Source organism: Chelonoidis abingdonii, chromosome 2, assembly GCF_003597395.2.
Source record: "Chelonoidis abingdonii isolate Lonesome George chromosome 2, CheloAbing_2.0, whole genome shotgun sequence".
Lineage (NCBI taxonomy): Eukaryota > Metazoa > Chordata > Testudines > Testudinidae > Chelonoidis > Chelonoidis abingdonii.
In genome coordinates this window covers 89,089,441-89,115,273 of record NC_133770.1, presented here as the reverse complement: position 1 = coordinate 89,115,273, position 25,833 = coordinate 89,089,441, and the positions used below count along the sequence as shown (strand labels likewise).

Sequence of the window (25,833 nt, the reverse complement as noted above, 5' to 3'; positions counted from 1 at the left end):
CTTCCTCTTTTGCGCCACGTCCCTTCTGCTCCTAGGTGTTAGCTCTGCATGGAGAGGTAGTGGCAAACAGCTGGGAGCTGCATGGAGCATCCTCTGTGTTAGCTCCTTGGGGAGAGGTAGCAGTAAAAGTAGCGGTTCTCCCTGCAACTCCCAGCTGTTTCCCATTGTCTTTACCCAAGGCACAGCCTCCAGCTTGCCAGCTCCAGTAGCTGCAGTGTAGGGAGGGGGCCTGACAGCACATGACCCCACATGTCCTCCTCACACATCGCCTCTGGCTGAAGCCCTGTGGACAGCAGTATTACAGTCATACCATCTGCAGCCTCGTGCCCACGTCCTGTTTGACTACTGTTTACTAATCTCCCACATGTGGAATACACAGGGATTGTCACTCAAAGAAGACATGGATGTTACTTACCTGTAACTGGAGATTCTGTAAGATGTGTGGTCCCTATCTGAATTCCACTGCTCTGTCCTCTCTGCTGTGGATCGTGACCAGATCTTTGGTAAGAATAGAACTGGAGAGGCATTGGCCTGCTCTGCTGTTCATACCTTCGGTTCAGAGCACAAGGAGATTAGGTCCCATGTGCGCACCAACGGACACGGCTTACTAAAAATGTCTAAACTCAGACACATGTGAATACAAATAGGGACCACATATCTCATAGAATCAGATAGGGACCACATTTCTCATAGAACGTCCGGTAACAAATAACAAACCTTCATTTTCAACATACTACCATTTTCCAACAACAACAAAATTTGTCAAATTATTTGAAGTTGCTCAAGAGGAACTTACTCGGAACTCTGTCTCTGACCTGCTTCCCTCTGTTGGCTGGAAAAAAGGCAGAACTTGAATTTAGCATGCTTCATGAAGGCAGAAAGGAGCATGTTCTAGTTAGATCCTGGGGAGCAGAGAAGGGAATATGAGTGTAGGGGATGGAGTAGAGAAATCAGAAGGACCCCATTAACTTGATTGTATATGAAAGTGGGTGCTTTCAAACATACATTTTCTTAAGCCTTTAGTTTTCCTCGTGAAATCTTCTTCCTTATACATGAACACTGGAATTGACAACAGTAGTTAACAAGTTGATTTTTGTTTTGTTGAGTTATTGGTTTGTTTGTTGGTGAGTCAAACTTTGATTTTTTTTTTTTCAGGTGAAAAGGTAACCCAAACTGTGAAAATAGAGGCCTTCTTCAAAATATAGTTTTAAAAAATGTAATAAATGTACTAAATGCATTTATTAAAGAAATGTACAGAAGGAACATTGAAAAAAACTAATTCTAGCTATGCATCACTGGGATACATATTACTCACATAGATGTTACTGAGATTCTTGAAGTATTTTTCAAACAAATTGTTGGTTTTATTTGTGTTGTAGAGTGCCTAGCAATTCAGTCAGGGCTCTATTGAGCTAAGTACTATATACACATAAGAAAAAGAAGTCTCTGCCCCAATATTATTTTCATAGTAGAACAATTTTATATATATATATACTGGGACATTAGATTGAAATTTAATCACAGTAACATATTGACCTATTTCCTAAACATTTCACTCACAATGAATTGTAGCTGAATCAAAAAATTAAACTACTGAAATTAATAAATCGCTGGAGTTGGTGATTTACTTGTTCTATAGACTGAGACTGAAATCTTTCCTGAGATAAAATGTTTATCACAAAATCAACGTTACACTTCTGAATTTAGAAGGCCTTGAATGGCAGTTATGTATATAAATAAAAATTTGTTCTAAAATGGAAACTCTATTAGAATCTGTCTATGTGGAATTTTGTCCTTAATGTTTTCAAAATTGTAGTTCAGTTTTGTTTTTTTTAAACCTAAGGCAATTGTTGTCCCTTTTCTCAGGTAAACATGAAAATATTAAGTCTACATTTTATTTGTTTTTAAACAGATCTATTCTAGTCGAGAGCTTGAAGAAACATTAAACAAAATCAGGGAAATTCTCTCAGATGATAAACATGACTGGGATCAGCGAGCCAGTGCGGTATGTTTTTTATCCAAACAGATTGTCCAAACGTTGTTCTAAAAAAGCTTTCACAAAATGGTGAAGTATTTACAATTGAGAGTAATTCAAGAAATTTTCATATTAGATACACTTTTAAAGATGGAATTGTTCATATTTTTATGTGGTGGTTCATCATTACAATATCAGTTTGAAAAAAAAACCCTAGAATATATAGAGAAATATATGTCTAACGGTGTTTAAGTAGTAATTTTTCCAAAGAACGTCTTCTGCGTGTCAGCGTGTGTATGCACAAAACTATGTGTACACACATATATATGTGCCTTGCAGGTAGTGACATTTGCCTGTAGGCTTTACATATTTTAAAACCTCTGTCTGTGCAGTCAGAAGTATTGATAACTAACTGTCTTAATTTTGTTGTAGCTCAAGAAGGTTCGATCGCTGCTTGTTGCTGGAGCTGCACAGTATGACTGCTTTTTCCAGCATCTACGGTTGTTGGATGGAGCTTTTAAATTATCAGCTAAGGATCTCAGATCCCAGGTGGTTAGAGAAGCATGCATTACTGTAGCGTAAGTACATGCTTGGTTTTAAATGGCTCTAGATTTAAATAAGGTATATGAGGTATATGGCTAGCAATATCAAGATTTTAAAAAAATACATCTCAGCTGTGTGAATGCACCATCAGCTAAATATGTGAGTTTCTGTGTACCATACCTGGTTGGAGAGTGAAGTCAGGATTTGAAGCTGTACAACAATGCATATACTCTAAGGCAGCACTCTTCATTGTAACTGCAAGTATCTTCCATGATGTAGAAGATATGCTATATCTTGGCTGAATAAGACATCTGCTTGAAAAGAGAGCGTTTATGTAAAAGAGCAGGGGAATATTTTAGTAAGTGTAAAAATATTTCACTTATTAATTTACTAAAACTGTTCTGAAAAGGTACATGAATGTATTGTGAATTAAGCATAGAAATAGTCATGTTAGATTTTAATTATAATTTTCTATTGAGAATAATTCATGTGCTTTATATTTGGATAATGCCTTGTCAAAATGATTTGTTTTGAACAACAGACAAAGTCTTGAGTGACCTTCAGTGTATACCACTTAGGCTGGGACAAAGTTTGTTCCCTTTAGATAGTAAGTGCAATTCTTTCATAGAAAAGAAAATCACTTGTAGAAAAACAGATGAGCCATCATTTGAGTTAGGCATTTCAGTCCTTTTGATAACCAAATTGGATGTGTTTACACACTACATTAATCACTGTTTACTCAGAAACTCAGGTTCCAAGCCTCAAAACAATTACTCCTGGGTGCTTGTTACCATGACTTCAGTGTGGCTATTCATAGTAACAAGCACTGTGCCCTGTAGCATTTTTGGGAGCAGGCCCTTACATTTAATAATCTAGTCGATTGAAAATAGAAGTGAAATGAGGAACTTCAGTATCATGTCATATATACATGTAAGTGGTCAAATGTATTTAATGTAGAGCTGTCAATTAATCTCAGTTAACTCACATGATTAATTCAAAAAACGTAATTACAATTTAAAAAAATAATCGTGATTAATTGCACTTATAACAATAGAAAGCAATTGAAATTTATTAAATATTTTTGGATGTTTTTCTACATTTTCAATATTGATCTTAATTACAGCACAGAATACAAAGTACACAGTGCTTACTTTATATTATTATTTTTAATTACAAATATATGCACCGTAAAAATGATAAACCAAAGAAATAGTATTTGTCAATTCACCTCATACAAATACTGAAGTGCAGTCTCTTTATTGTGAAAGCATAACTTACAAATGCAGATGTTTTTTGGTTACATAACTGCATTCAAAAACAAAACAGTGTAAAACTTTAGAGTCTACAAGCCCACTCAGTCCTACTTCTTATTCTGCCAAATGCTAAGACAAACAAGTTTGTTTACATTGACGAGATACTGCTGCCTGCTTCTTATTTACAGTGTCGCCTGAAAATGAGAGCATGGCACTTTTGTAGCCAACGTTGCAAGGTATTTATGTGCCAGATATGTTGAACATTCGTATGCCCCATGCTTCCATGCTGACGATGCGTTCTGCTTGATAACGATCCAAAGCAGTGCAGACTGATGCGTGTTCATTTTCATCATCTGAGTCACATGCCACCAGCAGAAAGTTGATTTTCTTTTTTGGTGGTTTGGGTTCTGTAGTTTCCGCATCAGTGTGTTGCTCTTTTAAGACTTCTAAAAGCATGCTCCACACCTCGTCCCTCTCAGATTTTGAATGGCACTTCAGACTCTTAAACCTTAGGTCGAGTGCTGTAGTTATTTTTTTAGAAATCTCACATCGGTACCTTCTTTGCATTTTGCCAAATCTGCTGTGAAACTGTTCTTAAAACGAACATGTGCTGGATCATCATCCGAGATTGCTATAACATGAAATATATGCAGAATACAGGTAAAACAGAGCAGGAGACATACAAGTCTCCCCCTAAAGAGAACAATCACAAATGTAATTGATGCAGTATTTTTTTTAACGAGCATGATCAGCATGGAAGCATGTCCTCTGGAATGGTGGCTGAAGCATGAAGGGACGTATGAATCTTTAGCACATTTGGCAGGTAAATATCTTGCAATGCCAGCTACAACAATGCCATGCGAATGCCTGTTCTCATTTTCAGGTGACATTGTAAACAGGAAGCAGGCAGCATTATCTCCTGCAAATTGTAACCAATCTTGTTTGTCTGAGTGATTGGCTGACCAAGAAGTAAGACTGAGTGGACTTGTAGGCTCTAAAGTTTTACGTTTTTTTTTTTTGAATGCAGTTTTCTTTTGTACATAATTCTATATTTGTAAGTTCAGCTTTCATGGTAAAGAGATTGCACTATAGGATTTGTATGAGGTGAATTGAAAAATAAATTTTTTTTGTTTCTTAAAGTGCAAATATTTGTAATAAAAATAAAGTGAGCTCTGTACACTTTGTATTCTATGTTGTAATTGAGATTAACATATTTGAAAATGTAATAAACATCTAAAAATACTTAAAATAAATAGTATTCTATTGTTGTTTAACAGTGCGATTAATCGCGATTAATTTTTTCAATCGCTTGCCGACCCCAATTTAATGTTTATGGTATTCTCAGAAATGCAAAAACAGAAATAGACATTTTTTTCTGTGGTGTTGGGGGCTTTCCCTCAACAAATGAAGGAAAAAAATCCATATTTTACCACAGAGTAGACAGGCACTGTTCCTTCTAAATGTGTCTTCACAAAAGACATTATTTAACCCTTTGGTACTCAGAATGTCACTTGCTTCTGATTACAAGCACATTTTGCATTTGCTCTGCACTGGTGAAAACTTTGCTCTGAGCAATGGAGAGTTAAATTGCTATGAGTATGGAAGTGATCAGCTACTCTGAATTTATAGTCACAACCCTTGAATAAAAAAGATGGGGAGGGACTGCAGATTTCGTGCATGGGTAACTATGACACATTTTATAGTTTACCTATGGCAGGATAAATTGTGTTGTAAAACTCAAAATGTCACTTAATGTCATTAGGATAAATGCTGTGTTAAATTACTTTTAGAATTCAATTTTAATATATTGCATTTACAATGAATGCTTGATGTCCTTGAGAATAGCCACACGAATGTTTTGTTTTCCAAGTTTATGCTGTCATGGTATGGTGAGAAAAAAACAACACTGTAGGTCCTAAGTAACGGTACACACATTAACTTCAGGTTTTTAAAAGTGATATTTTACGTGTAATCTTAATTGTAAGGAAGCCTAAGTCTGAGAGACAAAATTACTTATTGTTTAAACTTTCAAGTTGTTCGTAAGGTAAACAGTGAGGTAGTCATTAATTCCGTGAATCTTTTTTCATTAGGAAGATATAGACTTGGAAAAATGTAAATTAAGTACTATTGTAGCCATTGTTTGGAAAGATCAGTCTTTAAAATGTCTGATTAACTTTTCATTTTTTGTTTTGAGGCCATAAAATTATTTTTATTAATTAATTTTATTTCATTTCATTTCCTGAACAGTCATCTTTCAACAGTTTTGGGAAACAAGTTTGACCATGGGGCTGAAGCCATTGTGCCTACTCTTTTTAATCTGGTCCCTAACAGCGCCAAAGTCATGGCAACTTCTGGCTGTGCTGCAATCAGATTTGTCATTCGTGTAGGTATTCCTCTGATGGTATTTTATGAATTTGTTTGATAAAAAGTAACTCTACTCAGTTCGTCACTTGTAAAAAAAAAATCTGTTGCCAGTTTAATATATATTCCATATTCACATAGTCATTGTTTTTAAAGACTGAACTGTGAGTTTTGCCCTGGGCAAGTAATTTTTTTGACAGATGAACAAAATGTCATTATTCATCATCCACCACCACCATCATGGTAAAGGGTGGGCGAGAAGATACTGTGAAGGGCATGTGCATTTTCCTGACTGTTTTGCGAAGCTGGGCTATTTGTTAAGCATATACCCAGAAATAACATTACCTTGAGGGAACGGCAAAGTGAATTAAACTGTGTACTTGCTGCTAATCAAAACATCCATTTTGTTTAAATAAAAAAAATCCACTGCCTGCAGTTTATATATAAAAAGCTCTGACCCTTTTTAGCCTTTACAAGTAGTAATTACAATTTTACACTGACCTTATTCACACTACAGCTGGATCTGGGGTTGTTTTTGTAAATTGTTAGAGATCCAGTCAGCTTAACTAGCTGCAAGTGTTTTTATGGCATCCACATCTAGTACTCTTCCTAACCATGTTTTAAGAGAGTATTCTGGAGAGCTGTCACTTAGAACCTAAGTAACTACTACTTGTGCTAAGGACCAGGGGTGTTTTTCTTCCAAAGCATTCTGGGATGTCTAACTGCACAGTTAGGAGAGGAGGAGGGAGTAGTTTTTTCAGTTACAGTGGCATGAGTTGGGATGTCTGTACACACCAAAATTACTGTCTAGTTGCTCACAGAAGCCAAACTATGTACTAGGTGTCATGGGGTAAGATGCAAAAAGTGAATACAACCAATGATTTGCTTACTGCAGTTTAATTGGGAAAAAGGTTTATAAGAGGGCTTTAACTTACGTCCACATAAGACTAACAGGCGGTAACATACCAGATAATAAATCTGACAGTCAAATAATTCCCATCCGAGTGTGCCCCTAAGCCTTATCAATCAGGTACTTTTGCAGTGTGCCTGGAAGGTCAGCAAATTTGAGCTCTTGTACCAAACGCTGGAAATGAGCCAAAGGACCCTCACAGAAAGCACCCTACCCCCTGGCTTGTCTCTCTAATCACAAAGGGTCAAGCACCTTGACTGATACTATTCATGGCAGTAGGGCACTGGAGGGGGGGAAGGGGGCAAAGGTGATCTGTCGGGGCAGGTCCCAGGCTATTTAGGACTTTATAGGTCAAAGTTAACACTTCAGACTCCTCCTAAAAACCAGTTGGCTGCCAGTGTAGATGCTGAGGTACTGGTGTCTTGTGGTGGTAGTGAGAGATCCCACTTATTCTGCAGCGGCTTCAGTCTCTGAATGGGCTTAAGGAGATTTACTCCCATCTTCAGTCTTGTTTGCCGTTTCATTGTGTTTCCTCTTCCTTGACCTGGCAGTGCTTAGTGTGGTCTGTTTTCCCTTTGAAAACCAGTAGAAGCAGATTATGACGAGAGTGGACATCAGGGTGAGGAATCCTTTCCACCACCAGAGAGGCGGGACTTCGCTCAGGCAGTTGAGCGCTGGCTCCAATGTTTAAGCAGTTGAAGTGGGATTCTGATAAAAAGAAATGTATCTGTGGACAACATTAAAGCTGACTTATTAATGCAGTCTCGAAGTCAATTTAAAGCAAGCCATAGGCCAATATTCTGTATTTTTCAGAAATATTTGATTACATAAATAATTTTGTGCATTTTTCTAATTCCTTTGTGATGCATTTTTCTGAAAGGCCTGTGTCGTGATGTAAATAGCTCTGGACCAAATATGGTAAAATAAGGCTGCTGCCTCTATTTAAAAATCATATTGTTTCCCCAGTAGGGTCTCATTACCACATGCCTTATATGTTGATCAGATGCCCTTATTCATTGATGAAAACAGTACAAAGTACAAATGAATTGATACTAATTTTTAAAAGTCAATGTTAAGTGAAAAATACACCAAATCAGTTGCTGTTCTGGAATTTTTCAGTGTTAATTTTTTTTTAATATTGAGAGAAGGCAGTGCATTACAAACAGAGAAGAATCCTGCTGTTAAGAGACGTTCACATGGTCACGTGTCACATTCACAAGCTATGGGGAAAAATACCATGTACTGAATGGGTTGCTAATAATACAGTTTAAAAAAGGCCGTGCAGTCTTTATATTATTTATAACAGTTTACTTTTTATGCTCAGGTGTTGATTAGAATAACATCTGGAATTGTGTGGAAGCAACATCAATTTAGATTTTCTGTGGGGAAACATATATGGTACATTTCAGCCTTCAAAGGTTTTTTTTTTTTTTTTTTTTTTTTTTTTGGTGGCTAAATATTACATAAATGAGAAAATTGGGGTATGGTCAGAAATGTTTTTCCTTTGATATTTTTATATCTTAATTTTACCTATGTTCATTACCTAATCAGGGAAGTGTACTTTTACACACAATTAATTTGGATTAAACAATTAACATTTTAAATCCTATATTTAATCATTATTAATTTTTCAGCAACAGATAAAATATTTACTACATTCATTTGAAGTTTAGCACTCTGATTACAGGAATGTTTTTGTCATTGGCTTCATTGTGTTATAACATTTATGGATTTTTTTCAGCATACCCACGTGCCCAGACTAATACCTTTAATAACAAGCAACTGTACTTCAAAATCAGTTGCTGTCAGGAGGTGAGTATTTTGTAAATAACAAATTATTAAAACTGTTAGTTTATATTTCTTAATTTTATAATAGACTACTAGCAAAATTATCTTCAAAATAGTATGTTTTTATTGCTGTCACTGGAATATAATGTGAAAATCTATTATCTAATAAGCTACCACGCACTACAGATAATTGAGATTCAACAAAGTAAGCCACTTGTCCACATGCTGGTAATGAGTGAAAAACTTTCTCTAGCAAATATGTGAGGGAGCCACACCTATCAATTTCTGCACAGTTGAAGCTTTGATTTTTTTCTCTTTTTTTTTTTTTTTTTTTTTGAAGTTTCAAGCTTATTTCACTGCAAAAGGTAACCTTCCAAATGGAACCTAAATGTAAATAAATGAAGTGTTTTCCCAAGTCTGAAGTGTTGTCCAAGCTCCAGTGCTTCTGCTGCCATAGGTTTCCTAAGCAGTAATAGACTGAAATTAACATTACTGTGGGCAGTTTTGCTGCTGCAGTTCAGAACCCACTGAGCAACAGTGAGTGTATCCAATTTGTCATTTTTATGCTAATGCCACTACTTTGTAATCTTTGTAATCTGTGAACAGCAGCAGAGGCAGACACAGAGGCCTTGGCTACACTGACGCTTTACAGCGCTGCAACTTTCTCTCTCAGGGGTGTGAAAAAAAACATCCACCTGAGCGCTGCAAGACACAGCGCTGTAAAGCGCCAGTGTAAACAGTGCCGCAGCGCTGGGAGCTCGACTCCCAGCGCTGCAAGCTAATCCCCATGAGGAGGTGGAGTACGTACAGTGCTGGGAGAGCTGTCTCCCAGCGCTGGCGCTGCGACCACACTCACACTTCAAAGCGCTCCCATGGTAGTGCTCCCATGGTAGCGCTTTGAAGTTTTGAGTGTACCCAAGCCCAGAGGTTATTCATGGGGAAGGGGCAGCTCAGAAGCATTATAGATTTTGCCTCCCACTCTTACAGCTCCCTGAAGGGCTTGAGTGGAGTAGTGAGACCTGCTCTTTTATGGAGCAGGGGAGGGATAGAGTAGCAGAGACCCTCCTCCTCTTGAAGCCATCAGAAGATTCTGCAGGGGGACAAAAAGACGTAAAGTTCCTTGCATCTTCCAGCGCCTTGGTGATTGGACTTCTAAATTTATAAGACATGAACTAGTTACAGGCTGTTACAAAAGATGATACTCTCAAGCAAGGAAGAGGACTTGCTGTCTTGTCGAATATTCACCAACCTCTTCCTCAACAGGTTTGGTGTGGTTGATTTTCTCACTGGGGAATTGCCACTTGACTTAGCTGGCGGACGTTTTGCGCTAAACATGTTAAAGCAGTTGTATTTGTAGTAATGCTTGTTGAATGTCAAGTAGTCATATGAACCATTTCTTCTTTTTAAAATGCAGTGTGATTGCATATAAGTGTTTAAAGAAAAACAAGGTGCAAAGTAAGAAAATTTTCTACCATTGCAACATAAGAAAAGCAATTTCCTAGTGTGTTAAGTATGAGATGTTTTATTATATGCAGTTGTTATTTTCCAGCAGGAAAAAGAACAAAGTTATCACCTATTATTTCAGTAAAGTAGAGAATTGCAGATTTTTAACATTTTTTTCCTATTTTATTTTAGACGCTCCTTTGAATTTTTAGACCTATTACTGCAGGAGTGGCAGACTCATTCACTGGAAAGGTAGGAGAAGTGTGTTCCTTTTTGTCATCTAGAAAAGTTTTCAATTAATTTCAAAAGAAAAATCCTTCATTTAAATTCTACAACTAGACCACTTAACTAATTTGTGAAATAGACTTTTACTCTGTATAACTATACTATTTGCTCTTATGAATTGTCCTATCAGTGTTTTATTGCTGCTGTTTAAACTTACATTGGAATTTAGAACTGGTAGACAAATACTTACCTGAAATTAAAAGGTTTTCTTAAATTTTGTTTTGTTTCTCTTAGCATTAATGTGATGGAAAAAATAATTTTACGATCCAGTAAAACAACTGTATTTTGAAAAGAAAACAGATATTTTTCTTCAAGTTATTGTCCCTACAGGTGTTCTATGTCTCATGTGTGCATTACATCAAACTTTTTGTCAGCATGACCTCAGGACCATGCCTTTGACCTGCTCATCTGTGTACTCCATTATGAGAATATGTAGGGAGTAGTGGTGGTCCTCAACTGCTTGCAGCTTGAGACAGTGTTGTTGTGGTATCTGCTAGCTAGCTACACAGCTTGTTTATTATATGTATGAAGTATTTCTTTTTGTTAATTAGCTTTTCATTTATTTTATAGCCGAAACGTGTTCTTGGGGTGGGGGGTGTTCCCTCTTCCTTTTTTGTGGTCAGGGCTTCTGTTGCCCTCAGCCCGTGTTTTTTTTGTATCCTTTCCTACATGGATTATGAAAACTCAGGACTTCCATTAGTGTTTGTATTAATCAATGTTATAGTGATTTTAATTGTAGGTTGGTAGTTGAAATGTTAGTTACATTTGGGTGTGGGGGGGGGGAATGCAAGAAGGACCTGCAGTCTCTTTAAAGCGTTATTACTATGCCTTCAATAAATAATTATTACAAATTAGATTCTGATGGTACTGTGTCTGGAATTTTAATCCTAACATTAGAAAGAAAAGGAAATACTACAAAATTCTTGTTATTACTTGAAATGCTTTCCAGATTGGTGGTATTGTACAATCTGTGTGTTTGGCTGTATAGATGCAATATGAAACTATCTGAAAGGTGGGAAAAGACTCTCTTATCTTCTCTCCTAGTAAACTAAACAGTTACATAACTTCTTTGTCTAGAGTGAAAAATAGGATTATGATGTTGGAAATACTGTGACTGAATATTTTTTTAAGGATAAGTATGTTACCCACCAGTGGCCTAAATTAGTCTACAGTAAAATGACCTGGAAAATATTTTACACATTACTCAGTGATACACAATACACTATGTATTGCTAGCATATTAAATCAGAGAGGTAAAAATATATCTCAGTTCTCTAAGAAAAAACAAAATTAATATTTTGCTGCGACAGTGTTTGATAGGTATTATAGTGGCTGACAATATTCAGTGCATTTTAAATCCAGTCTGAAAAGGATGTAAATAAAACATATTAATCTAGGTACTTATTGGCCATAATCACAGTAATATCTGGGCATCTCACAGACTTAAATGTATTTAATCTCATTAACTCTCTGATGAGGTAGGAAAGGTAATATTTTTTCATAGCTAGAGAGCTGAGGTACAGAGCAATTAAATGATTTGCCTACGGTCACATAGGAAGTCTGTAACAGAGCTGGGAATTGAACCTAGCCTCCTAAATCCCTGTCCAATAACTTAAATGCAAGATCATCCTTTCCTAATACTGTGGTGATATCTTATAAGTAATGAGACTTCTTTGCTTTCAACTACTAGTACAGTATTTCTGAGTAAATAATCATTCTTCTTCAAGAGATGTCCCTGTGGGGTCTCCACTCCAGGTATTGGTGCATCCCTGCGCCTTTGGTTGGAGATTTTAACAGCAATACTCATACCAGTCATGCATGCGCAGAGCCTTCCTCCTCCTTCCCTCACCTCCTGCTCTGAGTGTACGTTAATAGTACGCATGCGCGACCAGTCTTCTCAGTTCCTTCTCCACTGTCCCCAGCCTGAAATGGAGCTCAGCAGACTCGTTAGAGACTTTCTCTCCCTTTGTTACAATTACCTTTCTAGTTAGTTTGTTTGTTACCAGTAGTATTTAGTTACCATTCTTCTATCCTTTTTCTCTCCTAAAATAAATAAATAAATAAAATAAATGAAAAAAACCTTTTCTTTGTTTCTGTCAGCGGCAGCCGTGTCTGACATGCCTGACTCCCCAGGCTTTAAGCGCTGCTCTGTCTGCAGTGATGCCATGCCTCTGTCAGATGGCCACGCAAAGTGCATAAAATGTTTGGAGTCCTACATCCCCCACAAAATGTGCCCACTGCAACGAACGTAAATCTAGGGCATGGAAGGACAGGGAGCTGAGACTAAAACTGCTGCTCCTTCAGAAATCATTAGGGTCAGCTTCAGACCCGGGCTCTGACTCTGGCGCCGCTGCACGCTACAGCCCCCCGCCTCAAAGAGAGAAAAGAAAACTGCAAAAGAAGGGCACCTTCTCTCAAAGGGAACTTTGCAGGAGAAGACTTCCTCCGGCAGATCTACAGCCTCCCTCCCAGCTCTTCCCCGGCTGAACACTTTTGACGCGCTGGGCTCCTCCAATGCCGTGTGAAACCCACCTGTGGCTGTGGCGGTTCCGCCAAGCTTCGGTGCCAAGGCTTCAGGCTTCCAGTTGCCTGCCTCTCATGTCACCGTTTGGCACCACAACGGAAGCTATGTCGACACGTGCTAACGTGCCTGACCCCCCACAGGCTGTTGTTGCTTTCTGGGCATTGACACCTGCTAACCTGTCCTGCAGTGAAACAATGCTTAGCATCCAGTGCAGAGGAATTTTTCTTAACAGCACATTCCTCTTGCACAGCCCTCACCTCACAGAGGAGCTCCAACACTGCAATTTACAGAGTCAAGGGACCTGCTGGTATCGCCTATCCTGCAGTCACCCCTACTCAGTGCCTACTTCTCTCCAAGTGCTCAGTCAGGGTCCAGACAGCCTTCCTCCAGTGATGAGGAAGGTGGATTGCAGGGGGAATTTTCACCACATCAAATCTCCCATCTTCAGACCCCAATCAATAGAGGTCATAGAAAAATTACCTCGTCCTATGATCAGGGTCCTGCCCCATTCTGTGTAAACCGCTGGATGGCACCACCTATGCCTTTCCCTCCACAGTGGCAATATTGGGCACCATGAGCATCTTCTCTTCGAGATCACACTCACTATTCTACCTCAACCATGCACGACACCTGTCCGGCACCGCCAGCTGATGAACCTGACACTGATGTAAGGCACCAGGTAGCACCATCACAACTGCAGGATCAGTCACAACATGCCTCAAATCCAGTAGACCCAGTTGTTACACCTTATGAAGCCTTCCTTCCTTCTCTCAGAATTTCAAGACCTTTTCAAAAGAGTTGCCAGTGAGTTAAGGATTAACTTGGAGGAGATTCCTGAACAGCATGAGTTAACAGACATCCTGCAGCCCTCTTCTTCTAGCGTTGCATTATCGATCAACGCAGCCATTTTGGAACCTGCTACGGCCATCTGGCAGACTCCTGCTGCAAGCCTACCTACCTGTAAACGAGCGGACCACAAGTACTTCATCCCTTCCAGGGGTTCTGAATTCCTTTTCACTCATCCAGTGCCAAACTTGCTGATAGTAGACACAGTCACCAAAAGACCAGTCACCAGTTCCCTGCTCTGTCCCATCCAACAAGGACAGTAAGTGACTAGATCTGCTTGGACGTAAAGTATGTGCATCTTCCACTTTACAATTTTGCATTGCTAATTATACTGCTGTTCTGGCAAAATATGACCACAAAAATTACAACAAATTCATGGACTTTATTAATGACATTCTGGAAGAAAAGAAACAACAATTCACAGCTCTAGTTTCTGAGGGACAAATCATCTACTGTTCTTCAAGCAGCTCTTGATGCAACCAACACTGCAGCAAGATCCACTGCTACAGTAGTGGTCATGCGCTAAGGTTCATGGCTTTCCTCCTCTTCCTTTCCTCGAGAGGTCTAGAATACCATTGAAGATCTTCCCTTCGGCGACCAATTCTCTTTGCCTCCATGATGGACGTACTTCATTCAATTAAAGACTCAAGGACAACTCTTGGGTCTCTATGAATTCAAACCCCTATGATCAGAAGGCGACAATATCAATATCAATATCAACCCTACCAGCATCCACCCTATCTCGCATATTCCCAGCAATTCCATAGATCACATGAGCAACGACAACAGCAATACCAGAGACCCATATACCAGCGTTGCTGTCCCAATTCCTCGGCAGCATCTCAGCCCCCTCTGACTAGTGAGCAGATTTGAAGCCTTGGTCGAGGATTTAGAAAACAGTGTTCCCATTTCAGCGCTTACACCGCATGTCCCTATTTTTTGGACACTGCTTGCGACAATTCTCCCATCAATGGCAGAACATTACCACTGAAAAGCGAGTTATTGAGGTTGTCACAATTGGCTATTCGATCCTTTTCCTATCTTTGCCTCCTGTTCACCCATCCTCCCCGTCCCTCTTCAGGGACCCCTGTCATGAGCAACTGCTCATCCAAGAAGTCCATCTTCTTCTGTTGGGAGCAGTGGAACTTGTACCTGAACACCAGAGAAGGAACGGGTTTTAGTCCCATTATTTCTTAACAGGAAAGAAAACTGGGGGATGGCAACCTATCCTCGATCTCAGGCGGCTCAACAAATTTGTGAAAAAGCAAAAGTTCAAAATGGTTACCCTCACCACCATAATCCCAGCGCTGGGGCAGGGCGATTGGTTTTCAGCTCTCGACCTACAGTATGCTTATTTTCATGTGACTATACACCTCTACCCTGATATAACACTGTCCTCAGGAGTCAAAAAACCTCACTGTTATAGGTGAGACCGCGTTATATTGGGGTAGGGAGAGGAATGGCTCCCCGCCCCAACTTACCTCCGCTCTGCCTTCGCCTTCTCCCTGAGCGCACTGCCACTGCTCCACTTCTCTCTCCCTTCCAGGCTTGCCGCACCAATCAGCCGTTTTGCCTGGCAAGCCTTGGAGGTAGGGGGGAAGTGGAGCGGCGGTGGCAGCACGCTCAGGTGAGGAGGCGGAGATGAGCTGAAGCAGTTCTGCGCCCCCCGTTACTTGCTGCGGCCCTCCCTGAGGTCCCCCAACCCCAGCTCACCTCCGGTCCGCCGCCTCCAACGAGCGCGCCGCAGTTCCGCTTCTCCCCCCTCCCTGCCAGGCTTGCCACGGCAATCAGCAGTTTGACGCGGCAAACCTGGGAGGGAGGAAAAACGGATCTGCGGCGCGCTTGTGAGAGGAGGCAGAGCGGAGGTGAGCTGGGTTGTGGGGGTCCGGGATAGGGCCGCAGCAAGTAATGGGCAGGTGCAGAGGAACCGCTTGTGGTAACATGAATTTAGATATAACAAGGTAAAGCAGCCCCGTCCCCCAGAGCGCTGCTTTACCACGTTATATCCGAATTCATGTTATATTGGACCGCATTATATCGGAGTAGAGGTATACATCCTGCCCACAGACGTTTCCTTCATTTTACCCTCAGCTCGACACATTTTCAATACAGGATGCTACCCTTCGGCCTATCCACCGCCACCCCATGTTTTTTCCAAGCTCCTAGCCATAGTCACTGCCTACCTCAGGAAGCAAGGGGTCATATTATTTCGTTACCTCGATGATTGTCCCCTCAAAGCCTCAACGCTCGAGGAATTGCTTTGATTCACGCAGCTCACTGTCGATTGTTTCCTACCCCGAAGCCTACAAATGAACAAATACAAATCCACATTATCTCCTACCCAGCACCTGGAGTTCATAGGAGCACACCTCAATTCCTAGATGGGAATAGCATCTCTCCCACTTGATCGCTTCAACACCATAAAATTATTGGCAACAAAACTCCAACATTCCTCAGGTCACTGCTCGAGACTGTCTACAACTTCTGGGTCACATGGCCTTGTGCACTTTCATGGTCCAAAACGCGCGACTATACATGAGGTGCTTCCCAGCTTGGTTGGCCACAGTTTACAGATCGAATGTGCACGCTCTATACAAGCCTCTAGCCATACCTTTCAGAGTCAAAGATTCTCTCCTGTGGTGGACAGTTCCCTCCAACCTCTGCTCTGGAGTCTCCTTTCTCCAGGATGCTCCATCCCTCATAATGACTACCGATGCATCCCTCACAGGGTGGGGTGCACATATGTCGCACCACACAGCCCAGGAGCTATGGTCTTAAGCCAAAACCTCCCTGCACATAAACGTCCTAGAATTTCGAGCCATATGCAATGCCTGCAGTCACTTCCTCCCATTAATCCGGAACCAACATGTATGGATAATGACAGACATCACCTGCATGTTCTATGTAAACAGGCAGGGTGGGGCTCGCTCTCACTCACTTTGCACAGAAGCCATGAAGCTCTGGAATTGGTGCCTCGCGAACATTTGGATATCAGCTGCCTATCTTCCCAAAGCTATGAATACCACAGCGGATGAATTAAGCAGACGCTCCACATGTGGGGCTACGCAACATAGACTTTTTCACAATTGCAAAAAGCATGAAATACCCTGAATTTTGCTCCCAAGCGGGACTTGGCAAGCATTCCCTGGGAGATGCGTTCATGATCCCATGGCACCAGGACTTGCTATGTGCTTTTGCTTCTATACCGGTTCTCCACAGAGTTCTAACAAAGATACGGACAGATCATGCCATAGTAATTCTGATTGCCCTGTTGTTGCCCAGACAACCTACCAGAATATCAGTCTGCCCACTAACCTTGTTGCCCCTCACTCCGAACCTCCTATTGCAGCAACACTGCTGATTTCTTCACCCCAACCTATCCATGCTTCGCCTCAAAGCTTAGTTCCTACATGGTTCTCCCAAAATGAACTAGCATACTCTGAGCAGGTTCAAAGACTGGTCCTACATAGAGAACACAATCTACTCACATCACCTATCTCTGTAAGTGCAAGTAATTCACACACTGGTGCTCACCTAAACAACAGCTTCCTACTTCTGCACCTCTCCCAATCATGCTCGACTACCTAGTAGACCTCAAGCAATCGGACCTTTCTTTCAGCTCAGTCAAAGTCCACTTGGCTGCTATTACAACTTTTCATAACAAGATGGATGATACCTCTGGTTTTGCTCATCTAAACACCAGGCTTTTTCTCAAAGAGCTCTAATCCCTATACCCGGACATTAAATCTTCTACCCCTCCATATGACCTTCACTTAGTTTTATCCTACTTAACTCAACAACCATTTGAACCCTTAGCCACTTGCTCCCTCTCTATGAAAACAAATTCCTAGTGGCAATCACCTCTGCCAGATGGGCAGGAGAAATAGCAGCTCTCATGGCAGACCACTATATACACTGTTTTTTAAGGAGAAGGTTACCCTCCAGTTATATTACAAATTCCTTCGAAAGATGCATTCGTCATTCCACGTGCATATGTTAGATGTATTCAGGGCTTTGTCCTTCTATTTGGAGAGAACCAAGCCCTTTAGGAATTCTTTGTCTCCATTGCAGAGCGTTCCAAAGGGACACCTATTTCTGCCCAGAGACTTTCAAACTGGATTTCTGTGTGTATCCGACTGTGCTATCAGATAAAGAAAATGACACCTCCAGTGGGCATCAGAACTCACTATACTAGATCTGTGGCTACCTCCATGGCTTTTCTATGCAAAGTTCCCCTGGCTGACATCTGTAAAATGGCCACTTTGTCTTCTGAACACACATTTGTTAAGCACTATGCCCTTACTCAAGGACCTCTCTCTGATAACACGATTAGGCAGAGCTGTATTATCTACTGCATTCCTACCAAATATCAAGTCCCTACCTCCTTGAGATACACTGCTTTTCTATCAGGAGCACCCACACAGACATCTCTCGAAGAAGAAGAAGAAGAGGGAGGAGGAGGTTACTCTCTCCGTGCAGTAACTGATGTTCTTCAAGATGAGTGTCCTTGTGTGTGCTCCACTGCCCATCCTCCTCCCCTTTACTTCGGAGTTGGAGTAGCCTCCATTGGAAGGAACTGAGGAGACTGGTCGCGCACGTATACTTATTAAGGTACACTCAGAGTAGGGAAGGGGCAGACTCTGCCCTTGCGTGACTGGTACAATAAAAGACCCTTGGCATAGCCGCAGCTGCCCAGATCAGTTGACTCATGCTGTGGGGCTAAAAATTGCAATTTAGATATTTGGGCTTAGGCTGGCGACTGGGCTCTGAGCCCCCGCGAGAGGGGTGGGTCTCAAAGCTCAGGCTCTAGGCCGAGCCTGAATGTCTATAGTGCAATATTTAGCCCGACAGATTGAACTCCTTGAGCCCAAGTCATTTGACCCAGCTCCAAAACTTGGTGCTGCGGGTTTTTAATTGCTATTTAGATGTACTCTGTATGACTTAGAGAAACTTAATTAACAGGTAAGAAATTACCTTGGTATAATTAAATTTGTAAAAGTAAAAACTAACATGAGGTATGTTTGTCTTCTAGGCATGCAACTGTCTTGGTTGAAACCATCAAGAAGGGCATTCATGATGCTGATGCTGAGGCAAGAGTGGAGGCAAGAAAGTAAGAGTTTTTTGAGTGAACTTGTAACCTTGGTTGAAAGACTTGACATTTTATACCAAGGGGAGGGAAAGTCTATATATTGTAGTACAGTAACTCCTCACTTAACATCCTCCCCTTAACATTGTTTCAAAGTTATGTCCCTGCTCAATTAGGGAACATGCTCGTTTAAAGTTGTGCCATGCTCCCTTATAATGTTGTTTGGCTGGCTGCTCTATCCACTGCTTGTAAGGTTCTGTGAAAGAGCAGCAACTTTACAAGGGAGCATTGCACAAATTCCTCTTCTCCACCTCCTCTCCCTCCCAGCGCTTAGGACTTTCTGAGAGGGAGGAGGGGGAGCTGGGAAGGGCTGCGTCTCCACTCCTCTCCGTCCCTCCCAGAAAGTCCAAAGCGCAGAGCGCTGGGAGGGAGGAGAGGAGCGGGGAAATGCTGCATCTCCACTCTTGCCCATCCCTCCCAGAAAGTCCAGCTGTTTGGCAGGGCTTAGGACTTTCGGGGGGGAGCGGTGAAGTGACTTGCCCAAAGTCACCCAGCAGGTCAGTGGCAGAGCCAGGAATGTAACCCAACTCTCCTGAGTCCCAGTCCTGTAGCCTCTTCACTGTACCACTCTGCGTAGTGGTGAAAATAAAACTGCCAGTAATTATTGTTAGCATTCAAATGGTCTCAGTTAGGATTTGAAATCCTCACCTGATTGTGCTAAATGGAACTGGGGAGGGCTAAATTCACTCCTGTTTGGCTGCTTTAGTTTGGCTGTAGACCATTAAGGCAGACCATTACTGCTATGCCCCCAGGCCAGTCTTTTACATTTGTGTAATGTGCAGTGAATTCTGAATTACATGAAAAGTACATTTGTTTAAAATACAGAATCAGTATCTAGTACTTCTCAAGCACCGTCTGTTTTCCAAAATAATAATCTACTTTAAAGGCAAACTTTGAAGCAAAATTAAATCACCATAAATCTTAACTAACTTTTAAAAAAATAAATAAATAAAAAAAATCTTAGAATGGATCATTCTGTGACATCACAGATACTATTGGCTGCTAATATTTGATGGTGTATTCTGGGGTATCTTCAGTGAGCAGGAAATATTGAAAGATATATCACAGAGAATGTGATGGGAGGATAGAAGTTACTTTGGAAAGATTAGTTCAGACCTCTGTGTTAGATGCCTCTGTACCTGGCTAGTGGAGAAGCATTCAGCACATTTAAGTGCTGGTGTGACTGGGAGCCACGCTGAGATTGCTCATTTAGGGCAAACTGCAAAGAATGGGGCCGACAATCCCCAAAACTGGCAGTTATTCTGATACGTAGATTTACTAAGCCAACCACAAACCAGCTTCTACGATGCCTTACTGGTTACCCAGAAGCTAAAAACATAGTTCCCTAAAAGCAACCCAGCCTTTGGGCTCCCACCCAGACAGTCAAGTCAAGTATGAGTTTACTGAAAATCTTGTTCATCATATGAAAAGTTCTACCAATCTCAAAGGATCAGACAGGTTACCAATCAAGTTAATTAATATTTCATATCTTACACAAATACATGGTTATAGCCAATTCTTATTAACTAAAGTAAAATTTACAAAGAAAAGAGGGAGAATATTGGTTTAAAAGATCATTGTACATACAGACATAAATGTTGTTCTAGGTCAATTTCATAGTGCAGATGGTGAGCTTTGGAGTTATACAAAGTTCTTTTAGAATTAGTCCATAGGTTCAGTCCAATGTTCAATATCAGGGTGATCCAGCTGGCACTGGAGATCTCAGTCTTGTGGTTCAAGCTTCCCCTGATGAAGCATAAGAAGATTTGAGATGAAAGGATCAGGTCCCAAGAGTTTTTATAGAGATTTTTTGCAGCCTCTTTTGTGAACAATAGTCTTTTGAAGTAACCTTCTCTTTCCTAAGCATCACTAGTAATTAGCTACATTGATTAGTATAAGGTAATTATTCATTAAGCAGTTCATAGACAGTTTATTACTAACTTCAAAGTGAAATATAGACAATGATGTTGTTATACCCAAGTTTCATCTACGTGTTAATTCTCCTTTTTGGTCTCTGAATCAATAGAAACTGTTTACATGGTTAACATTAATGAGATATAAGTAAACACATTCAAGTAGTATTACTTCTAATTCTCTAACAATACAGGTTTCGATTTTAAAGCTCTAGTCAATCTAACATGAAATGGCCCTAATTACTATTTACATACTTTTTGAACACCTTTGGGTCAATTTGCCTGCTAGTTGTGTAACCCTTTCTACTGTGTGTCACAGCTGGATTTTCATTTTTTTCTGTGTAGTTTGAAAAAAAACAAAAAACAAACAAAACAAAACAAAAACCCTTTCACAGTTGTACCTGGCTGTTCTTTTGTTTTGTAGGACTTACCTGGGTCTTAGAAGTCACTTTCCTGGAGAAGCAGAGGTCCTGTACAATAACCTTGAGCCATCCTATCAAAGAAGTCTCCAGACTTACTTGAAGAATTCTGGCAGTATAGCATCTCTCCCTCAGTCAGACAGGTCATCTTCAAGTTCACAGGAGAGTCTCAAGTAAGTGCCACTTAAATGATTCCCAGTCTGAAAGAACAAAAATTGTCTAGTTCAAATGTACCTACAGGTTTCAGAGTGGTAGCCGTGTTAGTCTGTATCAGTAAAAACAATGAAGAGTCCTGGTGGCACTTTAGAGACTAACAAATTTATTTGGGCATAAACTTTTGTGGGCTAAAACCCACTTCATCAGATTCATGGAGTGAAAAATACTGTAAGCAGTACAGGTCTGTCGCATCTTAACTGGGGTTATGTTCCGCGGTCAACGGGTAAAGCGAAAACCGCGTATAGTCAAAATGACCTTTGAAAATCCCTTAAATGACCCATAAAGTACTATGTATTGTATACGGCAATGTACAGTACAGTATATGATAAAGACTACATCTGCAAAATATAATTTTACAGTATTTTTAATAACATAAGAGACAGAAGAATGAAAGAATAAAAATGAAAACAGTACGGTACAGTGCAGTATTGTAAACCTGAACAGTCACCTGTCTTGTACTGTACACACTCCAATGATTAGTCTTCCTCTTCCCCTGACAACACTATTATTGAATCGTCAGGGCTTGATGTCAATCCAGGAGATGATGGGCCAGGCTTGGGTGATGGAGAGCAAGTCCTAGACGAAGTGGTTGGCTCTGGTTCAGCTCGAGAAGTTGATTCTGTAGACTCTGCTGCTGCTGGTTGTTTTTTCTTTAAAAATATGGTGATTGGCAACTGTTATTGTTCTTCTTCGAGTGCTTGCTCATATCCATTCCAGTTAGGTGTGCGCGCGCCGCATGCACGTTCGTCGGAGAAACTTTAACCCTAGCAACACTCGGTGGGCTGGCAGGTCGCCCCCTGGAGTGGCGCCACTATGGTGCCTGATATATACCCCTGCCAACCCAACCGCTCCTCAGTTCCTTTTTACTGCCGTGTGGTCGTTGGAACAGTGGAGCGAGCTTAGCTGACCTCTGCTTCCACTGCTACTCATAGTTCTTGTGTATTAGTTAGTAGTATAATCCTTTTATATATATATTATCTATACTTATGCGTTTTTTCTTTGCTAGTATGTTAGTTTAACCATAGTTAGCGGGGTTCGGGGAGTAGCTCCTCCCTGCAGCCGGGCTGGAAGCCTATGCCCGGCTCACCGGTTCTAAGTCCGTGCTTGGCCGGCCTCCAGCCGTTGCTGACAAGAGATCCACACATCCTTTTACGGTGCCTTGGGGATCGTATTTCACAGCTAAGTGCCCATTTGCAAGGCGTTTAAGCCGAGTACAAAATTGAGCGTCACTTTCTTTTCCCTCCACCTTCTGCACGAGCGCAGCTACTCGGCGGACAGAAGCGCCTCCTCGGCACCGGACCTGCGCACGGCCGTTACCGGCACCAGTGTCGACTCAGCACCGCTCCCTCTCTCTGGGATTGAGAAAGCCACGACTCCTCGCCAGTGCCCGAACAGCTCCGGCACGCGCCGTGGTTGAGCTCCCTGCTCCTGCTGCTTCTTGTGCCAACTGCACCGCAGCCAAGAGAGCTCATTTACGTCGGATCGCCCAGCACCGACACCTGCCGCGCGACCGACAATGTCGGCACCGTCGATCCCGGTACACAAGGGCCGTCGAATCCAGTGCCTTACCGCTCCCGGCACGCGCTGTTGGTTGAGCTTCCTGCTCCTGCTGCTCCTGTGCTAACGGCACCGCAGCCAGAGAGCTCATCTAAGACGCATCGCCCGGCACCGACAACTGCCGTGCCACCGACAACGTCGGCACGTCGATCCCAGTCCACAAGGGCCGTCGAATCCAGTGCCTGACTGCTCCCCGGCGCACACCGTGGTCGAGCTTCCTGCTCCTACTGCTCTCGTGCAAACTGCACCGCGGACAGAGAGCCTGTATAAGCCGGATCGCCGGCACCTTCACCTGCTGAGGCAAGTGATGTACAGCCACCGTCGATCGGTCCACCCAAGGGCCGTCAAATCCAGTGCTGACAGCTCCCTGGTACACACTATGGTCGAGCTACTGTTCACTCCACACCGGAAGACATTTCCAACGATGAGGGATCTCATTGCCGTGACAGAGTGGATGCTGCCTGGAACCGCCAGTGCGGCTACTACAGTCTCTTGGCAAGCCTCCTTTTGATACGACCATCCTCTGTCGGCGCAGCAGAGCGGCACGTTCATGATCACGGTCCCACAGACGCTCCAGTCCGTCGGCACTCCTGCTTCCGGACGCCACTTGCAGACCCGACGCTGCTCTCCTCAGCACCGGTCGCACTCGCCGCACAGGTCGTGTCCCGTTCACCGACCCATAATCCGGCACCATTCCGGCTCCCTCAGCACCACTACAGGCACTGTGACTCCTGTAGCTGCTCCCAACCTCGAGGATCTCAGTCGACCTCCCGGCACAGCTCTAGCCGCAGGTCCGGATCTCCTTCCAGGTACCAGTGCGCCTTTGCGGTACCGGTCCCGGTGCCGAGGTTGGCAAGGTCTGGTAGAGTCAGACTCTCTTGCCATGATTTTTCAGCACCTCCATGGCCATCCAGACACACATCAGTGTCTCCCACGCAGACAGCTCTTAGGCTCAGGACCGCGATTCTGGTGGCCCCACCACACCTGAGAGCCCATGAGGCTCTCCTATGTATGGGCGTAGCACTCAAATGCAGACCTCGCAGCGCAGGAGTCGGAGTAGGGAGCCGTAGTGGACTTCTATCCGGCGTGTTGCCCGCTACGAGGGGCCCTACCATTGTATTCGGACCATTCCAGGCCGAATTCCCGATGCTCTATGAGGTACGCATACTGGTGCTGTCCGTCTCCTCCCTCGCATAGTCCATTCAGTTGATTAAGAGAAAAGGGAACGCATGGGCCAACAGGCGCCAGTCCCCGAAATTTGAAGGGGCTAGGCGATGACGCGCTACTCAGACCACCAAGGTGTGTTCTGCAAGGTCTTATAGCCCGCGTGGCCAAATCAATAAGCCCTGTCAGCCCCTATAATCATAAACCTGGATAACGGGAGGTAAATTATGAATCTTCTCATCAAACTCTGGGCCAAGGGTTCACTGCCCTTAGGAGAATGGAATAAGGGCGGCTAGAGCTTCTCTTCGGCCTCGCGTACCATGAAGGACAATCTCATGGCTTTCATGTGTTTCATGAAACTCCTGGCTTTCACAATTACCATTTTTTGGTAAAGCCTCTTTACGGTGAATCAACCCCAGGCTGCAAAGCCTGCGAGCAACAGGTCTAATATGAGACCTCTCTTCGGTGTGTGCATAGCTGACGACCTGAACGCAGGCTTTTCTGTTCCCAGCCCACCACCACCCCGTCTCTGGCTAGCCACACATAGGGATTGGCAGTTGGCGGACTGAGGTGGTCGCAGACGACCGTCAGGACCTGAGGGCCAAGATCGGAGGCCCTCTCACATATCAGCACCGGGGACCAAGCGAGACTTTCGATAAGGCACCTGAGGGCGGGTCGTTACGTTACAGCGGGTTACCACTTCCTACTTCCTCTTGGCGTGGTCCCAGTTAACTCGGTTCGGCGTCCCCCTGCACATGGTGGAGTTTGTTGGGTCCAGCCTCCAATTTGTTCCACCCCGTCCCTCTTCAGGACTCGTCTCGGCGCCAATTCCTCTTACAAGAGGTGCAGCACGCTATGGACGAAGAGGACAACTATTCCCTAAATTCGCCCCGACTCTACGGAGGTCTCAGACATATCCTACACCTACGAGGATCACCAGTTTATGTTAAGGTTGAAGTTCCGCGTGGCGATCCCTTGGTAACCATTATCCTGTCCTTAGATCCTGGAGAGCTCTAGCGCTCAATATGAAGACGGCGTACTTTCACAGTCAAGGGATGCTGCAGCCTCTGGCTCAGCGCTTTTGCATTTTGCAGTATCTCACTCCAACCCCACCGCCTACATAAGGCTTGGGAATCACCTAACTGGAATGGATATGAGCAGGCACTCGAAGAAGAAAAGACGGTTACTCACCTTTGTAACTGTTGTTCTTCGAGATGTGTTGCTCATATCCATTCCACACCCACCCTCCTTCCCCACTGTCGGAGTAACCGGCAAGAAGGAACTGAGGAGCAGTTGAGTTGGCAGGGGTATATATCAGGCACCATAGTGGTGCCACTCCAGGGGGCGACCTGCCGGCCCAGCGAGTGTTGCTAGGGTTAAAGTTTTTCCGACAAACATGCACGCGGCGCGCACACACCTAACTAGAATGGATATGAGCAACACATCTCAAAGAACAACAGTTACAAAGGTGAGTAACCGTCTTTTGTCTC

General features: G+C 42.6%; 1 protein-coding gene across 42 annotated transcripts in view; it reads left to right on the top strand.

Moving 5' to 3' along the window:
• CLASP2 (cytoplasmic linker associated protein 2) overlaps positions 1–25,833 on the top strand; it is a 282,910-nt gene that overhangs the window by 130,086 nt on the left and 126,991 nt on the right. For all 42 annotated transcript variants that reach the window (XM_075062549.1, XM_075062551.1, XM_075062547.1 and 39 more), the window contains 7 exons: positions 1,913–2,005; positions 2,408–2,553; positions 6,019–6,154; positions 8,784–8,854; positions 10,466–10,525; positions 18,961–19,038; positions 21,412–21,579. In XM_075062549.1, the coding sequence (XP_074918650.1) occupies positions 1,913–2,005; positions 2,408–2,553; positions 6,019–6,154; positions 8,784–8,854; positions 10,466–10,525; positions 18,961–19,038; positions 21,412–21,579 (752 nt within the window). The remainder of the gene's footprint in view (positions 1–1,912; positions 2,006–2,407; positions 2,554–6,018; positions 6,155–8,783; positions 8,855–10,465; positions 10,526–18,960; positions 19,039–21,411; positions 21,580–25,833) is intronic.